Source organism: Ochlerotatus camptorhynchus, unplaced genomic scaffold (genome assembly GCF_037179485.1).
Source record: "Ochlerotatus camptorhynchus isolate MF236.1 unplaced genomic scaffold, CSIRO-AGI_Acam_v1.1 ptg000544l, whole genome shotgun sequence".
Taxonomy (NCBI): Eukaryota; Metazoa; Arthropoda; class Insecta; order Diptera; family Culicidae; genus Ochlerotatus; species Ochlerotatus camptorhynchus.
Window position 1 is genome coordinate 409,077 of NW_027041027.1, and position 24,835 is coordinate 433,911.

Genomic DNA, 24,835 nt, shown 5'->3' on the forward strand with positions numbered 1-24,835 from the left:
AACCAAAGTTAGCAACTACCACAACTATTATTATTATTTAGCTTTATTAGGCTGGTTCGCCTCCAACTACCACAACTACTGGAACAGTGTTCTTATTAATGGAGGACGATATTTCTAAAATTTTATGCAATTTTATTACAATGTAATATTTTTCTATCAAAATAGAGGTTGAAAGCTACAGATTGACGTATACCAATTGTGTGTACATCGTATATTTATTTTTTAATTGATAAATTGGCTTAGTGCCTCCACTACTGGCTCACCTCACCCAGCTTGCGGGGACTTTTTCTATAGCCTATGCCTGCGGTCTGAGTTTTACGGGCCATCGTGGGAAATTATGCCTGATTTAAAAAAAAAAATTATGAAGAATTTGATTAAGCAATTTTCATTTGGTTACCTGAAGACTGAACTACAGTTTTTTAGTTTTGTTGAATTTCACTCCGACATACGTTCTAAATGAGGATCAGTTTTTTGGCTGTCACGCACAAAACGATAAACGTCAAACGCTGCCTGGTAAACAAACCAAGTTTTGCGCATGTAAAATTATAGTGTGTAGGATGGACATTTAATTTAGTTGTGAAATTAAGTAAGAATTGATCTAGTTCTACATTAAACACAATATGTTCATAATGTGCATCTTTCAAAATAGAAAAATGTATGCGATATTGCATTACGTTAGAATTGGTTAATTACTTTTCGAATTACATCACCGGTAATTTTCATAATTTTTTGCTGTGCAGGATGGACTTGAAAACACTAAAATCACTTTAACCCTTGAGTAATCGGTACAAAAGTTGGAGTGAGTACTGTAAGGCTAAAAACGTTGAACGTGCCTTTAAAACACTGCAAGACGTAGATATTTCCTTCAACTATTGGCTCATGGATCTCTGGAGGAGTGTCCGAAGCAGATTAGCAGAAATCAAATTTGTTTTGCGCTGCATCCTGCTGAAAATCCGATTTCAATTTGCCTTTTGAATTTCCTCAACATCTTACAGATCTACTGTGCTTCCCCAGCAAAACAATCAAAAAATGTTCACTGCGAGAGTGGGTTTCCCAGAAATGACATCGGCGGCCTTCGAAAAAACAGCACACATGTGCTGACAAATCCCGGGATAAAAGAAATCCATCAAGTTATGTGTCATTATGCCATGACATCATATCGGTTAGAGGGCCACAGCAGCGATGATGAAGGATAGAACGGGAAAATAACTGACCTGACGTTCGCCGACATCTTCCAGATCACAATCCATTCCCGGTTGGATTGTGGATTGTGCTTTCTGGTGTGCCATTCACTTTGAGAGATTACACAAACTATGGAAGAGGATGCAATGCCTGAAAACGTACTCGGTCGGTTTGTGGTTTGGGGCTATTGCTTTTAGTCCCTCGGTTTCCGGTTTTCTCGGCACATGAAAAAGAATTCCAATTCACGGACCGGCCCAGTTCGGTTCGTTTCCATTTATATTTTTTCGTCTTTTCTGCTCGGAGAGCGTCCCTCGAGAGGCGATGTATTATGAAAGTTTTCTGCTCTCTTATTATGGAATGCCACCCGAGGCGCAAACATTTAACAATGTTCCAAATTGAATTCGAAACTTGAAAGTAAGCTCTAACTGTGTTTGGCGAATGGTATTTTCGTTCAGTTAAAAATCAATATTTTGCTTCGCGCTTTGAACAAATAGTCGCAGATCTTATATCCTATATCGATGATGTTTCGTATCTTCCACGTCGAAAGAATGTAATTTGATGCTTACTAACGAGTGCCGACTGCTTGGGGCAACAAAATAATTTACTGCCGTAGAAATTGGATACGATCAAAACATGGCTGGCTTCGGGCTACAATACTCACCGTGAATGTAGGTGTGCTTTCACAGCATACTTCTGATTGTTCCGATGATTTCACCGATATCACGATTGTGTCATCCGTGGTGTCGTATAACACTGAAGATAATGCCTGAAATTAGGAGGATAAAACATCGGATAGATAACGATTACAATGTTGTTTTATGTTTCATTTTCTAATACATTACACCCAACCCTTTTTTACGCGGTCCTATTTTCCTTGTTTCCGATAATCATATAAAACATAGCTTGAATATCAATCATAGAAAAATATGGTACCTACAAAACATTTATAAATTCACCACAGAAAAAGGAAATTGGAAAAATGTACCCGTGTAAAAAAGGGTTGGGTGTATTGCATAGTTTCGATTATAAACCTTATCCAAAACATCATATTTATATCATCAACATAATATTTGATCAATGTTTGATAAATGACAGCCAAATTAACGATGAGTTTTCTCAGTTGGAAACGTTGTTATTGAAATTTCTTCAGCAAAGCAAATAAAATTCAGAATGAACTTGAAAAAAGCAACAAGTAAACCTCAATTGTCAGTCAGATTCCAATTAGTGATTTGCATCTGGTGGATTTGCACTTGCAGTTACATTTCAATTAAGGATCAGTGGAATGTACTTGAGGATTGAAGGGAAATAATTAACAAGTACCGCGTAACGTCGGTACATCACCTTTTCGTGGTACGTTACGGGATGTAAGATCTACCACCGATTCCTAGTCCTGACTACTTCAGTAATCCAAGGAACACATCTTAGTGCTTGTTGCTTTTTATGCCTTGTTGATAGTGACAAGACTCGGCTTTGTTCACCGAGGATGATCTTGAAACAAGGAAAAAATGAATTAGTTAGTCTTAATCTCTGTGGTTCCTAATCTTCTATTCGTTGTTCCCTAGTTTGAAGTGGTTAAGACTAGGGTTCTGATGCATGGTCATTATCGGTGGCATTCCTTTATTTTGTTGCTAAGGAATCCAATTTTGACTGACAAAGGAGCGCGCCTTTGGAGGGTGTTTCAACGCTCCGAAGGGTATAAATAGCAGGACCTTTCAATTAGAGTCGGACCCTAGCGATAAATGCGAGAATGACAACTGTAAAAAAAATCGAATACTTTATCATTTCTCAATAGTGATGGAGTAATACGACATGCACTAAAATAAGGACACGGGATATACTACAACATATCAAAATACTGGTCGCAGTGGTGTTTGGTCCCGAACAGAGGAAAAAAAATCAACAAGTACTTTTTTGAAAACGATGACAACAGGAGAATGGTTGATTGACGGACGTATGAATAAAAGCGCACCACACGGGGTATTGGAACACGAATAAAAAGCTAGTAAATTTATTTTATTTATTGTAACAGACCCAGACCCATTGAGGTGAGAAAGCAGTCACTCTTACCACTACACCACCGGCGCCGGCTGGAAAATTTATGGAGTAGCTGTTTTCTATGAAACATTGCATACCTTTAGGTGTTATCCCCATAGACAATAATCCAGGACCAAGTCCAAACGTGATCCAATATTGAACATTAATATTTATCTGTTAATTTTGCATGGTTTATAGATGTATTGCAATTGATCGATAGATAAAAATAACTGAAACATTACTGCAAAGATAATTTAACGTTATTGAATTTTGAGCTAGTACTAACTTATTTTACAATTGAACATTCAAAACACTTGTAAAAGAAGCGTAAAAAGCATGTATGGTATTGTTGTTTAAGAACTCAATGAGATACAATGAAACTGTATTATTAACCCAAAAAAATAACGTTATCGCAATTTGTGACGACACTGAGTGACAACACTGGTGCACTGGTTGTGTGCGTCCGATTGCTTCACCTCAGTAATCCAGTTCATTGATGAGAAATAGAGATTGCTAAAGTATGATTGTGTCAGTGATTTTTTTTCATCGGGAAAATTTTCCGGTATGAAGTTTTTTTTCCCGATGAAAACATTTTGCGTATACGTATACGTGACGTAGTGTGCGTACGATAAACGTCAGCAATCTCTATTACTCGTTGCATTAGTGTTTGCGAAATTCTGTCTGGAGAACCTCATGGCAAAAAAGTTAGCTAATGCTCGATCTGTCAAAATAGCTTCAATTGTAGCAACTTTTTTTTTACTGTGAAAGTTTTAAAATAGAAGTGTCGTGAAGTGGAATCGTTGAGTTTTTGATACTTGGACGCAGTGATGAAAATGTTATAAAACATTTGCAAGAGAAATACCCTAATATTTGTGACACGAGTGCTCAAAAAATCATAAGAACTGAAAAACTTGATTATTCGACGCGTTGGATGAAGTGAAAACACTTGACCGGTTCCAAACTAAAAATGAGAGATGATTTAAGGAAAAAGTGTTTTTACCTGGTAAGAATCCGAAAACTAACCTAAAACGACAGTTAATGCGAAAGCTCCCAAAGCACAAAGAGAAACCGTTTACGAGTGGTCCGAGAAAATTTCACCACAGAAGAGCTCGGATTTGCAGCGGCAACTAGTGCAAGAGAAGCCTAAAGAAGATCCTAAAGAAGATCTGTTCATATCGTTCGAATCTGAGAATAACGAGGTAGTAGCATAGAGGTAACTCTAAAACCAGAAGGTCCCTACGAAACGTGCCCATCTTTTTGGCTCAGCTCTGGTACTATCTTCGGTCCCAAGCTGATCAATGCACCCCTCGAAACATAGGAAAATCCACGAACCCCTCATTTTATCTGTCAAACATTCATAGCGAATCAAACATAGTGTAGTACTAGAATTTCGACTAGAATGGGGTACGCTTATCTTAACTTGGGACCAATAGCCTAGTCAAGTAGTGAGCCAATTTAAAATCGTTAGTTTCCACCGGTTGGTAGTAGCATTGACTCCTGAAGAGGCTTTTTGTTTTATCGTTAGAACTGACCTTAGCAAAACCCAATACCATGACGTTCGAATGCCCAACATCAAACAAGCCGCAAACATATATTCCTCTTACAATACCGTACTTGAAGCAACCAAACTTTGCTATTGATAAACTAAAGAAAATGATATAATTTCAATTCATTTTATTACAATATTCATCTCCATCAAGTCGTCCAAAGCGGATGTTGTTCTCCAAGACCTCACATAGTAAAGCGTATTCTGGAGTTCGTTAAATATGATACTATATTACACAACAAAGCTTTGGACCTAGTCATGAAATAGGGATGTGACGGAAGCTCGAATAACTCCACACAGAAAAAAAAATATCTGATTTTAACTATCACGTAAAATCTCCCTTCGTTTAAATCTGAGCTATACTTATGCGATATTCCGCTTAAATTTTCACGAAATATCGCGTAAATTTATGCCAAATCTAGCGTTAATTTTATGTGCGCTATATCTCGTAGAATTTTACACGAATTCTTCGAACGGTGCAGATTAGGCACTTCTTCACTAAATATCAAATAATCGATTGATCATTAGTTTAATAAGATTATACTTTCTTCTTTTCGTATTGTTTTGTCATATGCAATGGTAGTTATTATTTTTACTGCCTGCGATTATTTTCCAAGATATTATAATATAAATAACTACAAGTCTCTTTACATAGGTACTATCATGTTTTCTATGATGAAGGACGGTAGATCGACTCAAATATATTTGCAGTTTCAATGGTCAAATCATATGGAAAAATGATAACCCCTCTTTTGTTCGTTTGTGTCGTCCAAAATCATTGATCTTTGAAAAAGAGAGTGATGTTCTCACTAATCGAGTGATTGCTAAGATGAACGCAGACATTCACGAGCTTGAGCTGACGAAAGAAGACGCACACATTCTCAATCTTGCTACACTTGCCTGCGTAGTGGGAAAAAACTAAACTTAGTTCTAGAAACAAAAGACTCGACTGACCCACAAAAGTACAAGTTCGGTGTGTCACCACTACACGCGTACATTTGTTCAATGGAAATGTTGCTGAAAATTTGCTTACCGTTTGTCCATGCAGACCCTGACATGGAAGGTTTCCAAGAAAAACTTAGATGTTAAACAACGCGAAGACCATATCCGTTCAGCTCTCAAGGAGCAGTGGGGGTTACGGATAAGCAAACCTCGTTCAGGGGGAGGCAACTCCAACACCGGAAATGTCGCAAGACGTTTTATTTTCAAGAAAGAGTAGCAGCTGCTAGAATTACAGGGCTTGATGAAAATTTGTCGGAGAGATTTTTCGTAATTCTAACACTAATAAACAGCAAGGCAGAGAACAACGTCGCAGCATACCAAGCGTATGCCGAAGAAACCTGAGTGATGTACAATAACTTATACAGTTGTATGTGCTGTATCCAACTGTGCACAAGTTACTTGTGCATGGAGCTGTGATTATCCAACACTCCCTACTCCGGGTTTCAGAAGAGGCTGGGGAATCAAAGAATAAGAGTATCCGAAAGTTTCGAGAAGGGTACGTGAGAAAGTTTAATTGAGAAGTCAACATGGTAGATGTTTTTAGGAGGCTATTGTTGACATTCGATCCAGTCGTATATTTGAATAGAATATGTTTTTCAGAACTCCGTCTCCGGGAGCAGGCTTGTTTTGTAGTTCAACTGTCATATGTTTTGTTTTTCTTTTTTTTTATATAGGGTTACGGTATGTAATGTGGGTCTAGTCCTTTCATTCGGCCTATCACGCAAATAAATAATTAATTAAGGAATATTACACAAAAAATAAGGAAAATATTAATCACTGATGGTTGATAAATGTGTACCACACACAAATCAATTTATATCACAACATTTCAATACATTTTCAGCTCTCGTAAGTAATAAAACTGGTTGAGAATATCACAATGTTCGGAGTTTTTAGCCGCCATGACTTATAAGGTTAAGATGGGAAGGTTGACTGACGATCATCAAATGGCCTGATTATGGCATTTATTGATTGGAATTACCTGATAATACACACTAGACGTAAAACTTACAGTTGCTGTTTGAATATTTTATGTTTATTTTAATTGTTTAACAACGTTTTCACAAGTAAAACATGGACCCAACTTTAGGGACACATTTCTTTTCTATGTTCCTAACTATGGCCCATGAAATTCATTTGACAGCATATAGCAATAAGAGTAACGTCAACAATGTTGTTTTGCATTTGGATGATAAGGAACGAACAGGAAGGGAGATTTTTTCTGCCAAACCTGTATAATGAACATCACAATGTTCTGATTTAGATATTCTGCGGTCAAAAGACGATAAGCGAAATTTTTAATTTTTAATTTTTAAATTGAGTGATTTAATGTAGTTTTCGTAAAATTTTCTCTAAGAAATGTTTTGAGGAATGAAGAGCATTAAGTTAACAGTGATAGTGATAAAAAAAAATACATCAGAAAACGTTACCAAGAGCGTTTTTTTGAGGATCAAACAAGATAGGACGAAGTTGCATCCATAAATAGACCCAATTTGGGGACAATAGACCCATATTACATACATTTCCCTCGTGAGTTATTGTCTTAAAAAAAGTAAGTTTTTCAACTTTTCGTGGTTTCTGATAGCAAACGACATGATAAGCATATCTAAGCATACCATTTAGCAGTAGAATATCGTTTGCAGGTAAATTCATTGATGAGTTATGATTAAAAACGTAATCGATGGCTGCATATTAGACCGAGGTTAGGGACGTATACCCTATATATGCCATAAAATCATATAAATCGAACAATTCTCAATATTTTCTTTAATATATATTCATTACTTAATATATCTATCATCTCAAGCTTATTTACATTCAAGCTTATTGCTTAACGCATATTAGCTTATTGCGTGCTCTCAACTTAGTGTTGTAATGCACTTCCACAGAACTTTCGATGCCAATACCAATGCATGAATATGTATATTGTGTGGAAAGCACAATAATACCAACCGGTGGCATTCTGGTTGTCTGGGAAGCGCCTAACTAATAGCACAGACAAACAGACATAACACTAGCAATTTCTTCATCGAACAAGCATTTAACGGTCAATTTAAAAGTATCGTAGTTGGTAGTACCGCCACCTGTGGCGCACATAGTCAGTTCCCTTGCGTTTGATGTTTACACACTAACGCCATCTATTCAGCGTACTACCCACCACAGTGTACTCAACAGATGGCGGTAATGTTTTAGCGACTATGTTTTACAGTGAGAAATATTCAATGTGTTGTGTCTGTTTGTCTGTGCTAATAGTATCAACTTTGATGACGACAACTTTTTGCTAAAGTTTCAATTTCAAGCTCAAAATCCATCTTTCCAGCTAAATTTGCTTTCTGGACCACTGTGCATTAGTATTCAGTACAGAAAACAAGATCAACTAAAAACAAATCAAGGAAAAATATGTTTAGTTTACCCAGATTGGACTGAACTGGACAAACTTAGAATATGGGTAATTTTCTAACCCAAATTTGGGTAAATTTAATACAATATTAGTTTTTTTTGAAAATTTGACTAAAATTTACCTGTATGTGGCTTAATAATTTACACATATTCCGAATCCGATCTAGTCCAATCTGGCTAAACTAAACCTTCTTTTGGGTTAACTGTTCTTAGCATGCTCACCATCTTGTTTATGAACATTAGCGTAGACTGACCTAGTCTACATAGAAAGTCTTTGACGCACAACAATAAGCCGAGGAAAATGGTTTCTGCACCTATTGGCCATCAGATGCCACTATTGTTGTTTGTATGGATGAGGTGGAGATTAAAATGTATCTTTTATGACGAGTATGCACTAAAAAAGGAACTTGGGATGTTAATCTAAGTGCATAGATAAGGTACCAACTACTTTTTCAGTACCTGTATTCTGAAGTCTGTGAGAGGGAAATCACAAATTGTGTGTTATCTAAATACATGTCCAAATACATGAGTGAGCTCGCAAAAGAGAGAGAGAATAGTATGACAGACAAAGTAGCGCAGTAGGTTGAAAGTAAAGTATGTGGGAACGAACTGTTTTTTTTTTGTTATTTTACAGATAAGAATAAGTTAATAAGTAATAAGTAAGTTTTAAAGTAAAAGTTCCAAACAAGGTAGATATTGCACTTTCCCATGTGAATTTTGACGTAGGACTACGTCTGTGATTTCTATATGGGGGTACACTTTGTGAAAACCAAAAATGGAACATGTAACAATATTATGAAAGATTTTGAACGTTAATAACTCAGCTGCCCCTGGACCAATTTCAATAATTTTATCACCAATCGATCAGAAATGTTTCGACTAATCTAATCTAATTAAATTTAAGACTTTGTAATTTTTCAAAATGTCGCTATTGAAAATTGCACAAATGAAAATTATCACCGATTGCCTGCGAAAAGCGATTTCCCTAACACAGATTTCAAAGTTGAATTCCATCCGGTCTCACCAAACGGTGTTTATTCAATCACCGCGAGCTAAGGCTGAAAGTCTCGTTAATAAAGGGGAAAAAAAAAACAATCACCGCGTGGTGAGTGGTGGCGTTCGTCAGTACACAACAAAAGACTGCCTGCAAACAGCGAGCTGCAGCCGACATGAGCATCCATAGAAGGAGGAAGAAGCCGCACCGCTATTGATCGGAATCAGTAGCTTTGTAAGTCATTGTGGGTCATCTATGGCAAGCGCGTCATACTAAAGAGTATAAACAGAGAGAACCCCGCTTAAATTCCAATTTCTACACAAAACACAAGCTCCTGCTGCAGTTAGCAAATAAGATTTATTATATAAGTCCACGTAGTCATACGTCACCATTGCGTACAACCCCATAGGGCGGGGCTGTCCATTGTAGTTTTTTTTTTTTTGATAAATGCTTGTAATTATTGGAAACACTTGATTTTTTTTTTCTTTTCTCTCATACTGAATTTCAACGATGCCTACCACGGAAATAGCGCCATCTATCGGAAAAGGCACTGAATTACGTTATTTGTCCGGATGTGCATAAAATTTCATGAAAATTTGATTCAAGATGTATCGGTATAGCTTTGGGCTTGATTGAGTGAGTCTGTCGGATGTTTGAGCAATTTTAGTAAAAACTTCTAATAAGAATACCCTTTTCCAAACTGTTATATTTTTAAGTAAAATGACCAAAATTTGCTGATATTCTGCTCATGTATAACAAAAATAAGGACTTTATATTTGGTTTACTAACTTTACTGAAATCAGTTCAATAAGAAAAAAAGTACATCAGGTACATCAGGTACAAAAGTCTGATCAATAAATGCTCGTTTTTTACAAAAAATATGCCCTCAAATTGTGTTTTTACAATTGATGCGGCTTATATAAATATGGAGTGTTATCGAATGTCTTAAGTTTCGATCAGTTAAAATAAGTTTTAAGGATATTGTTAGCGATCAGAATAAAAAAATAAAAGGTTGTGTCCTAGACACGACCGCAGTATGACGTAGAACTACGTAAAATTGATGTATGTCATGCATTTTTGATTATTATACTTTATCTTAAATTTTTAAAGTATTTCAATGTTTCGGTTATGGTTCAAAACTCGCGACAATTCATGTTAGCATAATCAGACCAAGGTTCATCTTACGCTGAGATAATGTATTTAAATTTAATGTAATGGTTAAGAATTGGCAGAATTTCCTCCATAACTACCTTGGGTTGATCAATGTTGAGTTATTTTGCTGTGATAAATGTACACTAAATTTGACATCGACATCGATTACAATAGGAACTGACACTATTTCGTCACACATTTTTTGTTGATTTGCACCTCAGTATAGTACACAAAAACGCCATAAATGTTGTGGGATAAAACATTTGCCAAAAAATACATTAATTTTTTTTTTCAGTAGTTTCAGTAGTTCACTACACTTTAATTATTTTTGAGGGGCATTGTGTGCTATCGCAAACTATATTAGAAATAATCTCAGTGATTATTCACTTCTGCAAAGAGCTACATCTACCGTTTTAACTTCCCCACGCGTTTCTACTTGCCTCGGTGTAGGGATTGGATTTTGGTTGGACCTATTCATCATTTTCGCACTGCGTCTAAATGTATGCCGTGTTTTTGTCTATGAATATTACATACGGACATGAAAAATGTGTTTGGTGAAAAAGTCTAACTTTCTAGTTTCTAATAATACTAAAAAATGAACAATGTTCTCAAAATAGGATTTTATTGAAACGTGGGCTCGTATTAACACAAGCATACCTTAGTAATTGCGCTAATTGGGTTCTTTAATTTAAAAAAAAAGTGTGTAGATTTTTAAACATCATCTGAAAGCGCTTCGTTTTCGGAGCACTTTCATCTCGATTTTTAAATCAAAGTTTAAAGCAAAATATTAACTTCACTGTTTGACACTAAACTAACAAATTGACAGCTTGCTTACATAAAAAGTCCCACTGAGGGGCGCTAAGATGGTGATATTTGCTAATGTAATCGCACTTATTTAAAATAGTTCCATTGCTCCAATTTTGATCAAATTTCGGATTTCGGTTCCATGTTTAATTTAGATTACGAATATGCCTTTACCTCAATACCCTTAAAGAACCCAATTGGAAACAGTAGCTAGGGCTTTTTCTCTATGATGCACGGTATATGCATTTGGGTTAACATCCGACGTCCCTCCTTCTTTACATATTCTGCACAACAAATGCTTTCTAAGCCCCGCCCCTGACAGGATTTCCCACCGTTTTTTTTTATGAATGGGGTGGGGCAGAAAGTATCTTTTGTGCAGAATATATAAAATAGGATGCACTTTGGAATTGCAGGAATTGCATATATAGAGGTACCAGATATGTTTTACAGTCAGTTGGTGGTAAATCACCCACAGAATAACATCAAAATTTTGTGAGCGATTTTTTTCAGAGGCAGTAGTTGCGTAACAAAATTAACGGAATTTAACTTATTTTTACTACATTGTAGTTTGCTTAACAATTATTTCCCGTCCATGTTTTTTTTCAGGTTGTCGTTATAGGGGAGAAGGGGGAAGGGGTGTTTTGCATAAATAACTTTTCCACGTTTCGTATTAGGGGCTGTTCATTAACTACGTAGACATTTTTTTGTGATTCTTGCCGCCTTCCTTCCCTCCCTCCTTTCGTAGTTAATGAACAGCCCCTTAGTTGAACGGGACCCAAGTCACCTTTCACGACTGACTTGCTCCTGCTTACTGCAGGACCAAGCGCCACGCCGTCCGAAGCGGTAATGAGCAGAAGCGCGACAGCAGTGCTGTTTCATATCTTTTCAGTACGATGTGCAACCAAGTGGTACTCGATTATGATGACTGGGTTTGGGAAAAACGCTTATTTCATGACAACATTGATAAAATTATCATTTGTACATTTTTCAAAAGTTTTATTACAGAAAAATTAGAAACATATTTATTTCAGCAGGTTCGTAATTTAAAATCCTACCGATTGGCGTATTTGGATTTTAATTTTTATCTATAAATGACAAAGTTACAAGCGTTCAAAACCTAACACTACTTCACCACACATATTTTTGGATTTGCACCCCAGTATAGTCGACAAAGACGTAGTTCTACGTCAAAAAAATGTGTTGGTGGCACTATAGTTGAGACTACCTTTATGAAGAAGAGAGGAAATAATCCGAAATTTGTAAAACAAGTTACTTGTAAGCTTGCAGCTCTTTCGTACAAATTACATTCTAAACTGAAGCGGCGCCTGTGGTGTAGTGGTAAGCGTGATTGCTTCTCACCTGAGAAGGCCTGGGTTCAATCCCAGTCGGCGCCGTCGGGATTTTCTGAGGCATAAAATCTCTGATCCCGCCTGCCTTCGGAAGGGAAGTAAAGTCGTTGATCCCCGGAATTCAACGAAGTATATTAACCATGATTTAGGCCCTATAACACCTGGTAGATTACATTTTCGTGGTGCGTTACTGGCATTGAGATCTAAAATCGAACTCTAGTCCGAACTTCTTCAAACTAGGGGAACAGGATTGTTTTTGTCATGAACAGAACATATCATTTTTTTTTAATGTTTATGCCTTTACAGAAAAAAAAAATCTGAATTTTACTGGTGATGTAAACATCTATGCATGTAAACTTTCTTTTCACGAAAAATAGAAACTAGCAAGAAATGTTGCATACAAAGATGGAGGTTGAATACAATATATGGAATATTTCATGACATGTCGCATAAATTTACACGACCTATAATGTAAACTTGTATGATCACATATGCGGCTCCATTTATGTGCATCATAGTAACAGAAATGTACACCACTTTTTTGAACTGCGTTGTTGATAGCGACACGACTCGGCTTTGTTCACCGAGGATGATCGTAGAACAATGAAAAAATGGGTTAGGTATTTCATATTTTCATCTACTTGATTCCTAATTCGTTGCTCTCTACACGGATAGAAATATCCTTATACCTTTTGGCAAATTTCTATTGCTGATTATTCATAAAATGTATAAGTCAACTAATACGCAGACGCCTTGCAAAAAGTTAATGAAGATCATGTGTCAAATGAAATGTATAAGCGGTCACACATACCTTTTATGCATTCTTATAGGACCTATGTGGTTTGTCTTATGGAATGTATAAGGCTGATGCTTTGGCAAAAATGTATAAGTGAAACACATGAATAAAATAATTGATTTTCGTTTCGTTTATCTCTCTAGATTGAAGTAGTAAAGACTGGACAGTTCGAAAAAGTAGTGTAAATTTATGTTCAATATGATGCACAATGGAGCGTCACATATAATATAAGTTCTGAGTTCATTATTTATTAAAAAGCTGCAAATATTGTACACAAAAACCCATTTTTGTAAACAACATTGCTTACAAGTTGCTACTTTGCATGAAATGAAATACAAGTCTTCGTGAATGAATGTTTACATCGCAATTAAAATTCAGAATTTTTTGCGGTGTAGAAGGATTCTGATGCTAGGTCATTATCGGTGCTATCAAAGATGATGCTATTGCCTGATTTTATGAGATGAATGTTGCTAAAATGTAATGTATTAGAATGTGACTTCTCCCACGAAATTCTACCTACACTATAGCTAACATTTTTTGACATGCTCTTAAAATTTCAACCGATTTCTAGATAAATATTTCATAGGTCCTATCTGCATTGATCGATTCTCTTCATCAAGTTTCTCTTTCGTTAACAACTCAGTTGTAAAACCGCTCCCGGTTGTATTTGACGTTTTGGGCCCTAGATAAGAACCTTCTCTACCAAACCATGTGGTAAAAATAGCGCGAAATCGGTGTGCATAGCAGGGTTATCAAATGAGAAAATCGATGAAGAAAATCGATCATAGCAGATAGTACCTTTTGAAATGTTTATCTAGATTTGGTTGATAAATAAAAAAATAATTCATTTTATTTAACATAGCTAAACTTAGCAATTTAGCAATACTAGATAAACATTTCAAAAGGTCCTATCTGCATTGATCGATTCTCTTCATCGACTTTCTCTTTCGTCAATAACTCAGCTGCAAAACCTTTCCCTGTTGTATTTGGCGTTTTGGACGCAAGATAACAACCGCCTTTATCAAACTATGTGGTAGAAATAGCGCGAAATCTGTTTGCATAGCAGTGGTTATGAAAAGAGGAAGTCAATGAAGATAATCGATCAAAGCAGATAGAACAATTTGAAATGTTCATCGAGAATAGTAATGTGTCTCCAGATTTGTCACGAATGTCACTAATATTTTTAAAATGGATCGTAAAGTTGTGCAGAGATATTTGTTTCGATAAGGCTTCTGAAATTGACAGTGATTGTTTTGACCTTGATCCATTCAGCAGATTCACAAAAGAATATAGTATGTAAAATTGATTTTTTTTAACTTCTAGGATGATCAATATAGTCAACTTTCCGATATGAAAGGGGATGTTCATAAACTACGTAGACAGTTTAGCGGAGCGGTGGTTGTCAATTATCCACGGCCCATACAAATTTAAAAAAAATGTGTATGGACAATTGTCTACGCAGGGGGAAGGGGTCAAGAATCCCAAAAACCTGTCTACGTAGTTAATGAACAGCGCCAACGTGAAAAATATCGTAAATAAATAATTATATGATTCTGTCAGCCCCTCCGCGCATCAGACTTTTATTTTTCAATAATTCCACACAGCGGCACCGGTGGTGTATAACATCTCTGATCACACCTTGCGTTGGTCCCCGGTTCATGAGTTGATGGCGTCGGTAGCATTGGTGCTCAGCACGGAAAACAAGATCGACGTAAAACAAATCAAGGAAAAAAAAACAAATTCCACATAACCTGGAAGCAGCCGGCGCCGGTGGTGTAGTGGTAAGCGTGACTGCTTTCTAACACCCCAATGGGTCTGGGTTCAATCCCAGCCGAGGTCGGTGGGATTTTTCTGAGGCATAAAAATCTCTGGTCACGTCTTCCTTCGGAAGGGAAGTAAAGCCGTTGGTCCCGGCCCATGTGTGTTGAATGGGTGCGAGGTGTGGAAGCTGCCTTCCTGCACATTCGATTGTCATCAATGGATGGCAATCGATGTCCGTTGGTGATTGGCACTAGATTGCGGAACAGAGACCGACGTTAAATAAAGGAAAGAAAAGAATAACCTGGAAGTACGGTTACGGTACGCCTATCTCATAAGGTATATTTTGGCGAAATAAGACCCCTGAAAAAGCGCGTGGGTCTCGAAACACTAGAAAAAAATTTCAAAAAGGGGACCGACAAAATCGGTATATCTATGGTTACCTAAATCAAATTAATTTCAGGCCTATTAAAAGCTTCATCACTTGGCTTACCAAGGTTGACTACCCAACTTTAGGCAACAAAATGCATTCCATTTCTTTGAGAATAAAAAATAAAATAACAGGTTCACAACCTAGACATGGAGTTCCTGGAGGGTGACTAAAATGTTTCTGCTTTCGATTATAGAACAACTCACCGAAATCATGAAGGGTCGTAATACAAAAATGGCTCCTATCCACACCCACATTTCCGTTTTATTACCGGGCACTTTCGGTGCCAGAACCGCACAATCACTGGCACGAAGCCAAAAAGGTTGCCCCGTAAATTATCATCTATCCACCAAAATGAAAAAAAAAATGAAATGAAATCCTGCTCACGCCGCGGTTGTTAAGGAAACCTTCATTAATGCTTTATCCACGTGGTGTGGTGTGGTTCGCTTCCTTCCTTCCGTCCGAGTCAACCCGGAGGAGTGGAAACGTAGCCCGGATTCTGCTATTAACAACTTTTTGCATTCGCAAGTATCCCACCGCTGATCTCAGCCGTTTATGTGTAATGCAAACCAGCTTTTGTGTACATCGTAGGTAGTTATGTTATGACGGGAAAGCAATTCTGGTTTCGTTCCGTGGTGGTGCTTCACCATAGTCGACACAAAATGAGATAATGTAGATAAATTATGTATTCATACGTATCACAGCAAAATTACCTTTTTATCTTTGTTATTATCGTCGGAATCTTCATCGTCGTCCTTCTTGGCCCGCTGCTGGTTGCGACTTGCGTTACGATTGCGCTGCCTTCTGGTTAATCCCTGTCGGCAACGAGTGCCACATGCTACTGCTGATAATTTGCTTGCATAGTAGTACATAGCCATACGTCAAGACGGTGGTAGAATACATTTATAAGCGTACACTTTGGAACTATAAGGCATCAGCACTCACAATGCCACGACGGATGTTGTTCGGCGCAATGTTGGTCCCCCGATGGCATCCCTGGCGTATCCTAGAGACCATGGGAAGAATCGGAGATACCTACTTATACGGTATGTGTCACGGAACGTGTCAAGAGAAAGCACTCTGGGTGGGGCGGGTTTATGTTCTCGGTGCGCTCGCTGGCTGGCTGTACGGCTGAGAATGAAGAAAGAATATTTTATTATTCCACTACTCACATTTTCATAATTACAATTCTGCATAAATGACAAGTTGAAATTGTGTTCCACGTTTTTTTTCTCATGCTCGTATCCGCACGAGGTGGTAGATACATTCATGCGGGATACATATGCTGTAATAATACGTTCATAGCGGCGGAACCATTTTATTTTCACTGGTTATTTCAATTTTCCCACTGCCACACTGTTGGCAGTTGTTACTTGTACTTCAGCTCTTCTTGTGGTACTTGTGTGAACATGGCATGCCTGCACCATTCCATGTCGATAATGGCACCCTTTATGGGTTTTCATGACTTCCACGTGGAATTGATGGTGTTACCTCTTGAATATTCCATTCCAGGATGGCACCATTTGCAACAATAATTTTATGAGTAACACTCGGTGAGTGATATTCCAATAATGCTATGGAAATGTATTTTTAATCAAATTTTGCAGGTGGTATCATTTGAATGCTCCACGATTCGACATTGCCGCAGAATAACTTATTTATTTTTTAATCCTCACTTAAGATCAAAATGGTCCTTCTACAAATGCCAAATTTAGTCATGTTGTCGTGATAATGTTTTGCATACAGTAGCAAAACATACAATGTTTTAAGCAAAACAAAACCAATGATCGAGTAACACATTTCAACAACCAGTAGTGGTCCAGGATTGAAAATTGGGAGGAAATAGATATTTTGACAAAGAAATTGCTACATAGTGTCTTCTGTTTAATTATAAATAAGGCCTTTATCTTGATGAAAAATGTAAATATGGTGGTCCTTAAAATTATACAAATAAAAAAAATTACTTTTTCATTTCTGATTAGATCATGATGGAACCTTCTACAAAGTAATAGATTACGTAATTTAAAGAAGCTTTACTGCATAAAATACATTGGTAAAGCTTATGTGAAAGTGAAAGTTATCTTCTGTAAGTTTTTCTACTAATTGCATTGCACAATGTTTTGTTTAAGGAAGTGCCTCGATTAATCCTTTAATACATAAACAAGTTACGACCAATTTATAGCAAAACTTATATCATTTTCAATTGTTGATATCTTCAGTTCAGGAAAAAATGGGGATACACTTCTTGCAGCAATCTGAAGGTGAAGTTTCAATGAATGTTTTGGTGGCGAAATAAAAACATAATAGCGTGCGTAAGTGCGATGTAGTTTTCATTTTCATTTTCATTTTGCAGCGTTTGGTGGGGTAATGGGAGCGCAAGTCAATCCAAAGCCGAGGATAAAGGAAGGGTAATGGCTGAATAGTCTATGCGGACCACTTGAACGCCATGGGAAAAGGAAGGGATTGAAGAGGTCGGTTATTGAAGAAACCGAAAATCCATCTCCCACTGATTCATCCTTTCACATACATACCAAATTGATATTTAAAAGCAACCATCAAAATAAACAGACAATATATGAAAAGGCTAGTTGCCTCCCTAAGCGGACTCCCCGCATCCTAACTCTTTTGTTAATCTACTTAATGTTATTAGGCTGTCTAAATTTTCTTATTTAAGTTCGTTTGATGATTATGATATCTCATTAGTCTAATTTAATAAATAATTGAAATCTCTTATTTACCTAATCAATCATAACTCATGCTTTATTAAGTCCCTAAACTGCTATGTAATCTAAAATTTAACGTGTTTCAAGTAATTTTGACTTTGATCTATATTTATTATATCTTAGATCGACCCAGGTGACACCTTCAAGTGACTACAATGTTTCACTTTGAAATTAGTTTCCTAGCTGATTTTTAAATTATATAAGGTATATGCTCCAACTACACTCACACGTTTCCACTATGTCGTCCCACAAAATTACGTATGGATATGTCACAATAGAAGCACGCCACAGTGGAAATCCCGAGCCATACTTCAAACACTTATCCCAAACCAAAATGAAGCATATATAAGATTAGTTACAATACCATGGTGGTGTTTAATATTGTTCGCTGAGTAATGCTTCAATGAAAACAACAATGAAAGCTTGTCACGCAAATAAAAGGAGTACCGTTGGGCACTTTCTGAAATATTTCAATAGTATAATTCCCTTGCAAACCCAAATAAATCTATCTGCGTAAAAATAAATAAAATAAGAGTGATTTGCGGCAAAACCTACTAGAACGCGGCTTTCAAATAAAGGAGTAACAAGTGTGATACTATCACTTCAGGCTAGATCTTTGGTTCTCTTATGCAATGGTTCATCAGAGAGGGGAAGCTCAGTAATCCTCAACGCATGCTCATGACGCTATTCTGTCACGGCATGAGCCAACGATGCCGGACCTAAACCAACCGTCTCCAACGCTCCACTATGAAGCATAAGATTAGGCCCGCCCACCAACGTCCAGGTTAAAAACCAGCCAAGAGGAGGGACGTGCGTAAGTGCGATGTAATTCCAGTCACATTAATATAAATAAATATAGGTTTTTCTAACAAAAATCGGTTATAGCTTTCGAACAAAAAGAGTTTGCAAATTGGTTACATCAGGAAAAACATGTGTAATTTGAACTTCTGAAGGGGTCTATTATACATCATTTACAAGTAGCCAATTCAGAATAATTTAACATAATAAACCCAATTTTAACGATCAACCTAACTTACTTCAAAGTTAAGAGGAAATGCTGTACTAATATCAACATAAAGCTTTAGTGCTATAATTTATTAGCTAGAGAATGTTATGAAGTGTTGTAGATTGTAGATTGATAGTTCCGTTAGAGTACAGCAGTGTGAACTTCAAACAGAAGTTGAGCAGTTCTTTGAAGTATAATTTATATTTCTTCGTTTTTTTTTGATCAACATATATACCGAAAGGGCATTAGAACATTGCCCTGACTGCCATTACTCTGAATTACATTATGGTGAATGGCCCATTGCTCCGAATAGCCTACTACTTCTATAGTCATTACCTCAAAAGACCCATTATTCCGAATCACAAAACCCCGATTCAAAAATTCCCGAATAGTTGATCCCTCGAATTACATTAATATGAAAACAGATCTTTTTTGTAATCAAAAACTTATTCGCAATTTGTGCAATCCAACAAAAATACTCAAAAGTCAGATGGTGGGAAGACGACCAACGAGCAAGTTTCGATAACATGGAAAAGCTGGTGGGCTACGGATCATTCGGATAAGACTGACCCTTTTATATTTAAACATAAACTTTACCATATAGGGTAGGTGTACCAAATAAAATTGTACCATTTATGGCACTATTTCATGTACGCAATACTACCAGTTGTACCTCTACTCCACATTACTACCATATGCCATTACTGGTTCAGGCCATAATTGGGACCTTTTTTATGTAGTGCCATAACTGATTCATCTTTCATACTCTATATTGCCAATTAGAGTTTACGAATCTTACACCATTTCCAGGTGATATAAATTTCCCCATTCCGTGACATCGATGAAGGTAGTATGGGTTCCCTGCACCTTCTTAAGAATCACACTTCAAAAATTTAATGTAAATTTAAATCGTTTTAGATGTACTCAAAAGAAGCGGCCTAATTGACCTAAATTTACTCGAATCAAAAACTTAAGACATATTTTTACATGTCTTGACGTAAATTTCAGTCACTGTACTGATCGAACCCTTACTCACAATACGCCTGAACGACAGGTGACGCAGCTAACCACATGACCAAGAAGCCCACAATGTTCCATTACTGTTTATATAACCTTTGTATGACTGGTTTTGGTTATATGGCAGTTAATTCAACTTAATGCTATGAACTTGTATTACTTGGATTTTTACTATTCAACTAAAATACTCAAACATAATTTCTCTCTCTCTCTCTTGGAGAAGACTTCCTTAAATCATGAGTAAATCTTTAGCAGGTAATAGCTATACACTTATTATTAATTATTCAGTTTACCCTCAGCTGTTGTCGAACCCGACAGCAACATTTGAAATTATCGGTGTCGATTAAACTTTCAATACTTTGGATAATCGAGACAAGCTGTTACTTTGGTGTGCTTTGCTACGCTACAGCTCCTTCGGTGTTTTTTTTTTCGTAGATGTGATGTGTGTTAATATGAAGAATACGCTCTGCTTTGATTTCATCATCATCATCAACTATTAACTCCTAACCTACACATATAGGGCTTAGATCTAATTTTAGGCCTATTAAGCACAACCTGCCCTTTGCCTCTATTTTTCGAGCAGATTTTTTTTTCACAAAATGGAGTGTTTTGCCTTTCCGTACGAACTATAATATTTGATAAAGAAAAACAAATTGTTGAAATATTTTTAAAAACAATAACATTGCTTCTGGACCCCAAACTCGGCCTACGGATTCTAAATTAGGCCTAATGCATCGAAAAACCATTCAAACGCAATTGAATACACTTCGGCCTATCGGATAAAGATAAAAATTGATTCAGTCGGAACGCTTCTTTTGTAAAAAAAAAAAAAGATGTAAATATTCATTTCACGCGTTCTTATTGACTTCGTTCGGTAGTTTTTGAGCTAAAGTATTGTACCAGACGAGTAATTGTCTTGTTAACTCTGAAGCAATGGATTTATTTGATGTTTTCTGCTTGATAGGCACAACATGGACCATTAGGCAGAAGTAGTGCTCTATCCTATCGAATAAATACCAGACCTTCAATAAAGTGATAATTAAGGTTCTAATATCATGTTTGATATGTTAGAAAAACATCGCCATTAGTCCATTACATTGTAATTTTTTTTATCAGCTATTTTTTAGATTTAATAAATGTAGCCAACAAAATTCATACCATTGTAATTGTTATTGCCAAAAATAAATTATTATAGGGTGGGTGTACCAGTTATGCTATACGTTCCTATTATGGTGTGTTACAATTATGTCCTATGGGATTTCCATATGCCATAAATGGAACACACCATAATAGCAACGTAACTGGTACATTAGACTGATGCAAAATTTGAAATTTTCGCTCCACAGTGTTCAAACGGTTTCAAATCGGGCCCTGATTAGCCTCCGGAAGTTTAAAATAATTTGATAAGAAACTGACTTGGCACAAACCATTTTAAGTTTATATGGAAATTACTATGGGAAAACAAAACTTTTTGTTCATTGTCTTCTAGCCTTTTTACATATTGTACTGTTAACAAATTCTATTGCTATTCTTATGGGAATTTTTATCAGCTACAACTTTGCAGAAAATCGTTTTCCAGCCAAACGTCAAATTAAATAGTTATTAATTGTTTAAGAGATTGATAATCTTATGGCAAGATAAAGCAACTGTATTGTGGGCAACACTGTATTCTGCAGTGTGACATAGTAGCCATGATTTTTGTCCTCTATTCTACGCGCCATAAACACCAATGTTGCCTGCGGAACAGTTGATTGAGCATAATCATAAGACATCAGTGAATCATTAATAACTTTTGTTCCTTACATTTGATCGAAAAATGGTCTTTAACAAAGTTGTAGCTGAGAAAATTTTCAACAAGCTCAGTTATCATTTTCTAAAGTAGAGTGAACTGGTGAATTTTGAGATAGATATAACCGAAATTATGGTTTCTCCATAGTAATTCCCATATAAACTTCAAATGGTTTGTGCCAAGTCAGTTTCTCACTAAATGAGTTCAAATTGTAAGAGCCTAATCAGGGCCCAATTTGAAACCGTTTGAGCACTGTGGAGCAAAAATTTCAAATTTTGCATCAGTCTACTGGTACATCCACCCGTTTCAGTTTCTAATTGTGAAATTTGAGTGCCGTATATTTTGCAAAACCTGCGTTATGCCAAACGTCTATGTTGTTTATAGACTAAACGAAACGTCCATTATGCTAGACGTCCTTATGCAAACTGCCCACATGCGAAGCGTCTTTATGCGAAATGAGCCATCTCCATTTGTCGACTTTTCTAGAAAGTTTAGATGATTCCAAACATTGGTTTTGTTTTCGATTGTAGACAAGTTTCTACTTAAAAATCTTTAGGAAATTCATCATAGGAAGAAGATGAAGAGGACACCATTACGACAGTAAACCCCTCTTAAGTTTTAAAGAAGAAAAATCCAGAACCACTTACGTTTTAAAGAAAAAAATCTGCAATAAATAATCTTAAACTAGAAATCAGATGAAAAACATAAACTCGAAAGAACTGTTCACGTTTTAAAGTTGGCTAAAAATTCCTTATCTTAAAATGATCCTATTTGCGAGATTTCTCGAATATTTTCAAACTTTTGGTTCTTAAACATTTTGTATACTTTTTTTCCAATTTTGGATTTCATATTGGAAATTTTCAAAACAGAAAGCAAGTTGGACTAAGATTGTTAAAATTATTCAAACACACAGCATTATGAAAAATATTCCCAAAGATTTAATTTTTTAAATGTGTTATTTTGTATATTTTTTGCAAAGATACTTGGAATTTTTTTCAAGTTCAAGATTTTATAAATTCATGTATGAATTTCCGTTCTCACATAGAGGTATTGGAACATTTTCGAAGCTCCATAGTATTGAAAATTGTTCCAACGAATACTTTAAGTTTTATTTTTTATATTTCAAAATTCGGCCTAATGTCCCATTTGGTCTAATGGCATTTGACCTAATGGCATTCGGCTTAATGTCCCTACACCGATTCCTGTCAACTTCCTTTATTTAGTTGTTGAGGCTGCGTCACCATAAGCCCAAGGGTCTGCCTTTGTTGTGGTTTCCAATCCAGTGCTTGCTTGCAGATTTTGATTTTTTTAGCATTTTGGCTGTACCTACTGGTATGAATGTCAAATGCGGAGAGTGTTTCCTACCTGTCGCTTATTAAAAGATTGTCAGATCGTTTTTTGAGTCCTGCATTAAAAAAAGATTGATTTGTGATTTTCACCACAATTGGAGCATCTAATCTTTTGGGCTCTTCCTTAACAGGACAGGCATCTTAAGCGTGAGAGGATACACCGCAATTCATGCATTTAGCATCCATGTAGCTATGTTTTGTTCCGTGATCCCATCCTTGGCACTTACGACACTGGGTGAGATTTTGGAAACTTCTTCCAGTCTGCCTGAAGTTTTACCACTTCACTTGAACATGGAGCCAGTTTTTTCCAACGCCCTATGGTTGTTAAGTTCGCTTGACTTGAAGTGTACTTAATAAAAACCATTGGAAATCCCGTTCCACGAATCGAAAGGATGGGGTTTCGTTTTAATTATTTTTATTTATTTATTTTGTCGTCAATCAGATGTAGACCATTTTTTACAAGTTACAAGTCATGTGTTAAAATTACGAATAGAATTAAAGTACTGTCATTATAAAATCAATAGCTTCACTATGTTTATTGTAAGCAGTGGACCAAATTTGGCATAATTTGTGCGATAGTGATTTGTAGTAAATATATTTCGAGTTCGCAGTTGCCGAGAAGGTATGTAAAAATTAAGCTTTGATAACAGTTCTACCGACAATCAATACGAAACTAACGATTTTAAATTGGCTCACCACTTTAGTAGCCTATTGGTCCCAAGCAAACGATTAACGTACCCTATTCTAGTCGAAATTCTAGTACTACGCAATGTTTGTTTTGATTCGCTATGAAAGTTTGACAGATGAAATGAGGGGTTATTGGTTTTTCCTATGTTTCGAGGGGTGAATCGATTAGCTTGGGACCGAAGAGAGTACCAGAGCTGAGCCAAAAAGTTGAGCACGTTATTTCGGGACCTTCTAGTCTTAGAGTTACCTCTATGGTTCTACTGAGTCAATTCGATGCGATACTATATCGTTCACAAACGAAACCATTGCAAATTAACGACGCGTTTTCAATGTTTGAATGTTGATGAGCATGCAGCGTGCTTCATAAGATGGAAGAGGAAATCTTGTCCAACCTAATTTACGAAGAGCAAATAGTAAGAATTGCTTTTTCACTGATTCTAATCGTTCCTCATGCGTGAATGAAAAATGTGACCAAACTATGCTGCAATATTCAAGTATTGATCTTACATATGAAATGTACAGTGATTTTATTGTATACGGGTCATGCAAATTTTAACTGAATCGTTTGATAAAGCCAAGCATATTATTTGCTTTGTTGATAATTGTATTATAATGATCAGTGAATGCTAGTTTTGAATCAATTATAACTCCTAAATCCCTAACTCGTTCACACTTTTCTATTGCCTGATTTCCTAATACAATTGTATTTTCTGGTTTGTTTCTTTTTCTACTAATAGCTATTGATTTAAATTTTTGAACGTTTAGTTGCAGGAGGCTTTTGTTACACCAAACATAGAATAAGTTTATTTCAATCTGG

General features: G+C 36.4%; 1 protein-coding gene across 1 annotated transcript in view; it reads right to left on the reverse strand.

The window, feature by feature from the left end:
- The window catches only part of LOC135713186 (ras-GEF domain-containing family member 1B), an 87,951-nt gene extending 71,390 nt beyond the window's left edge, over positions 1–16,561 (reverse strand). Inside the window, exons 1-2 of the mRNA XM_065236297.1 lie at positions 16,161–16,561; positions 1,844–1,948 (exon numbers count right to left, since the gene is read on the reverse strand). Of these exons, the coding sequence (XP_065092369.1) occupies positions 1,844–1,948; positions 16,161–16,325 (270 nt within the window). The 5' untranslated portion in view covers positions 16,326–16,561. The remainder of the gene's footprint in view (positions 1–1,843; positions 1,949–16,160) is intronic.
- Positions 16,562–24,835: the final 8,274 nt, after the last annotated feature.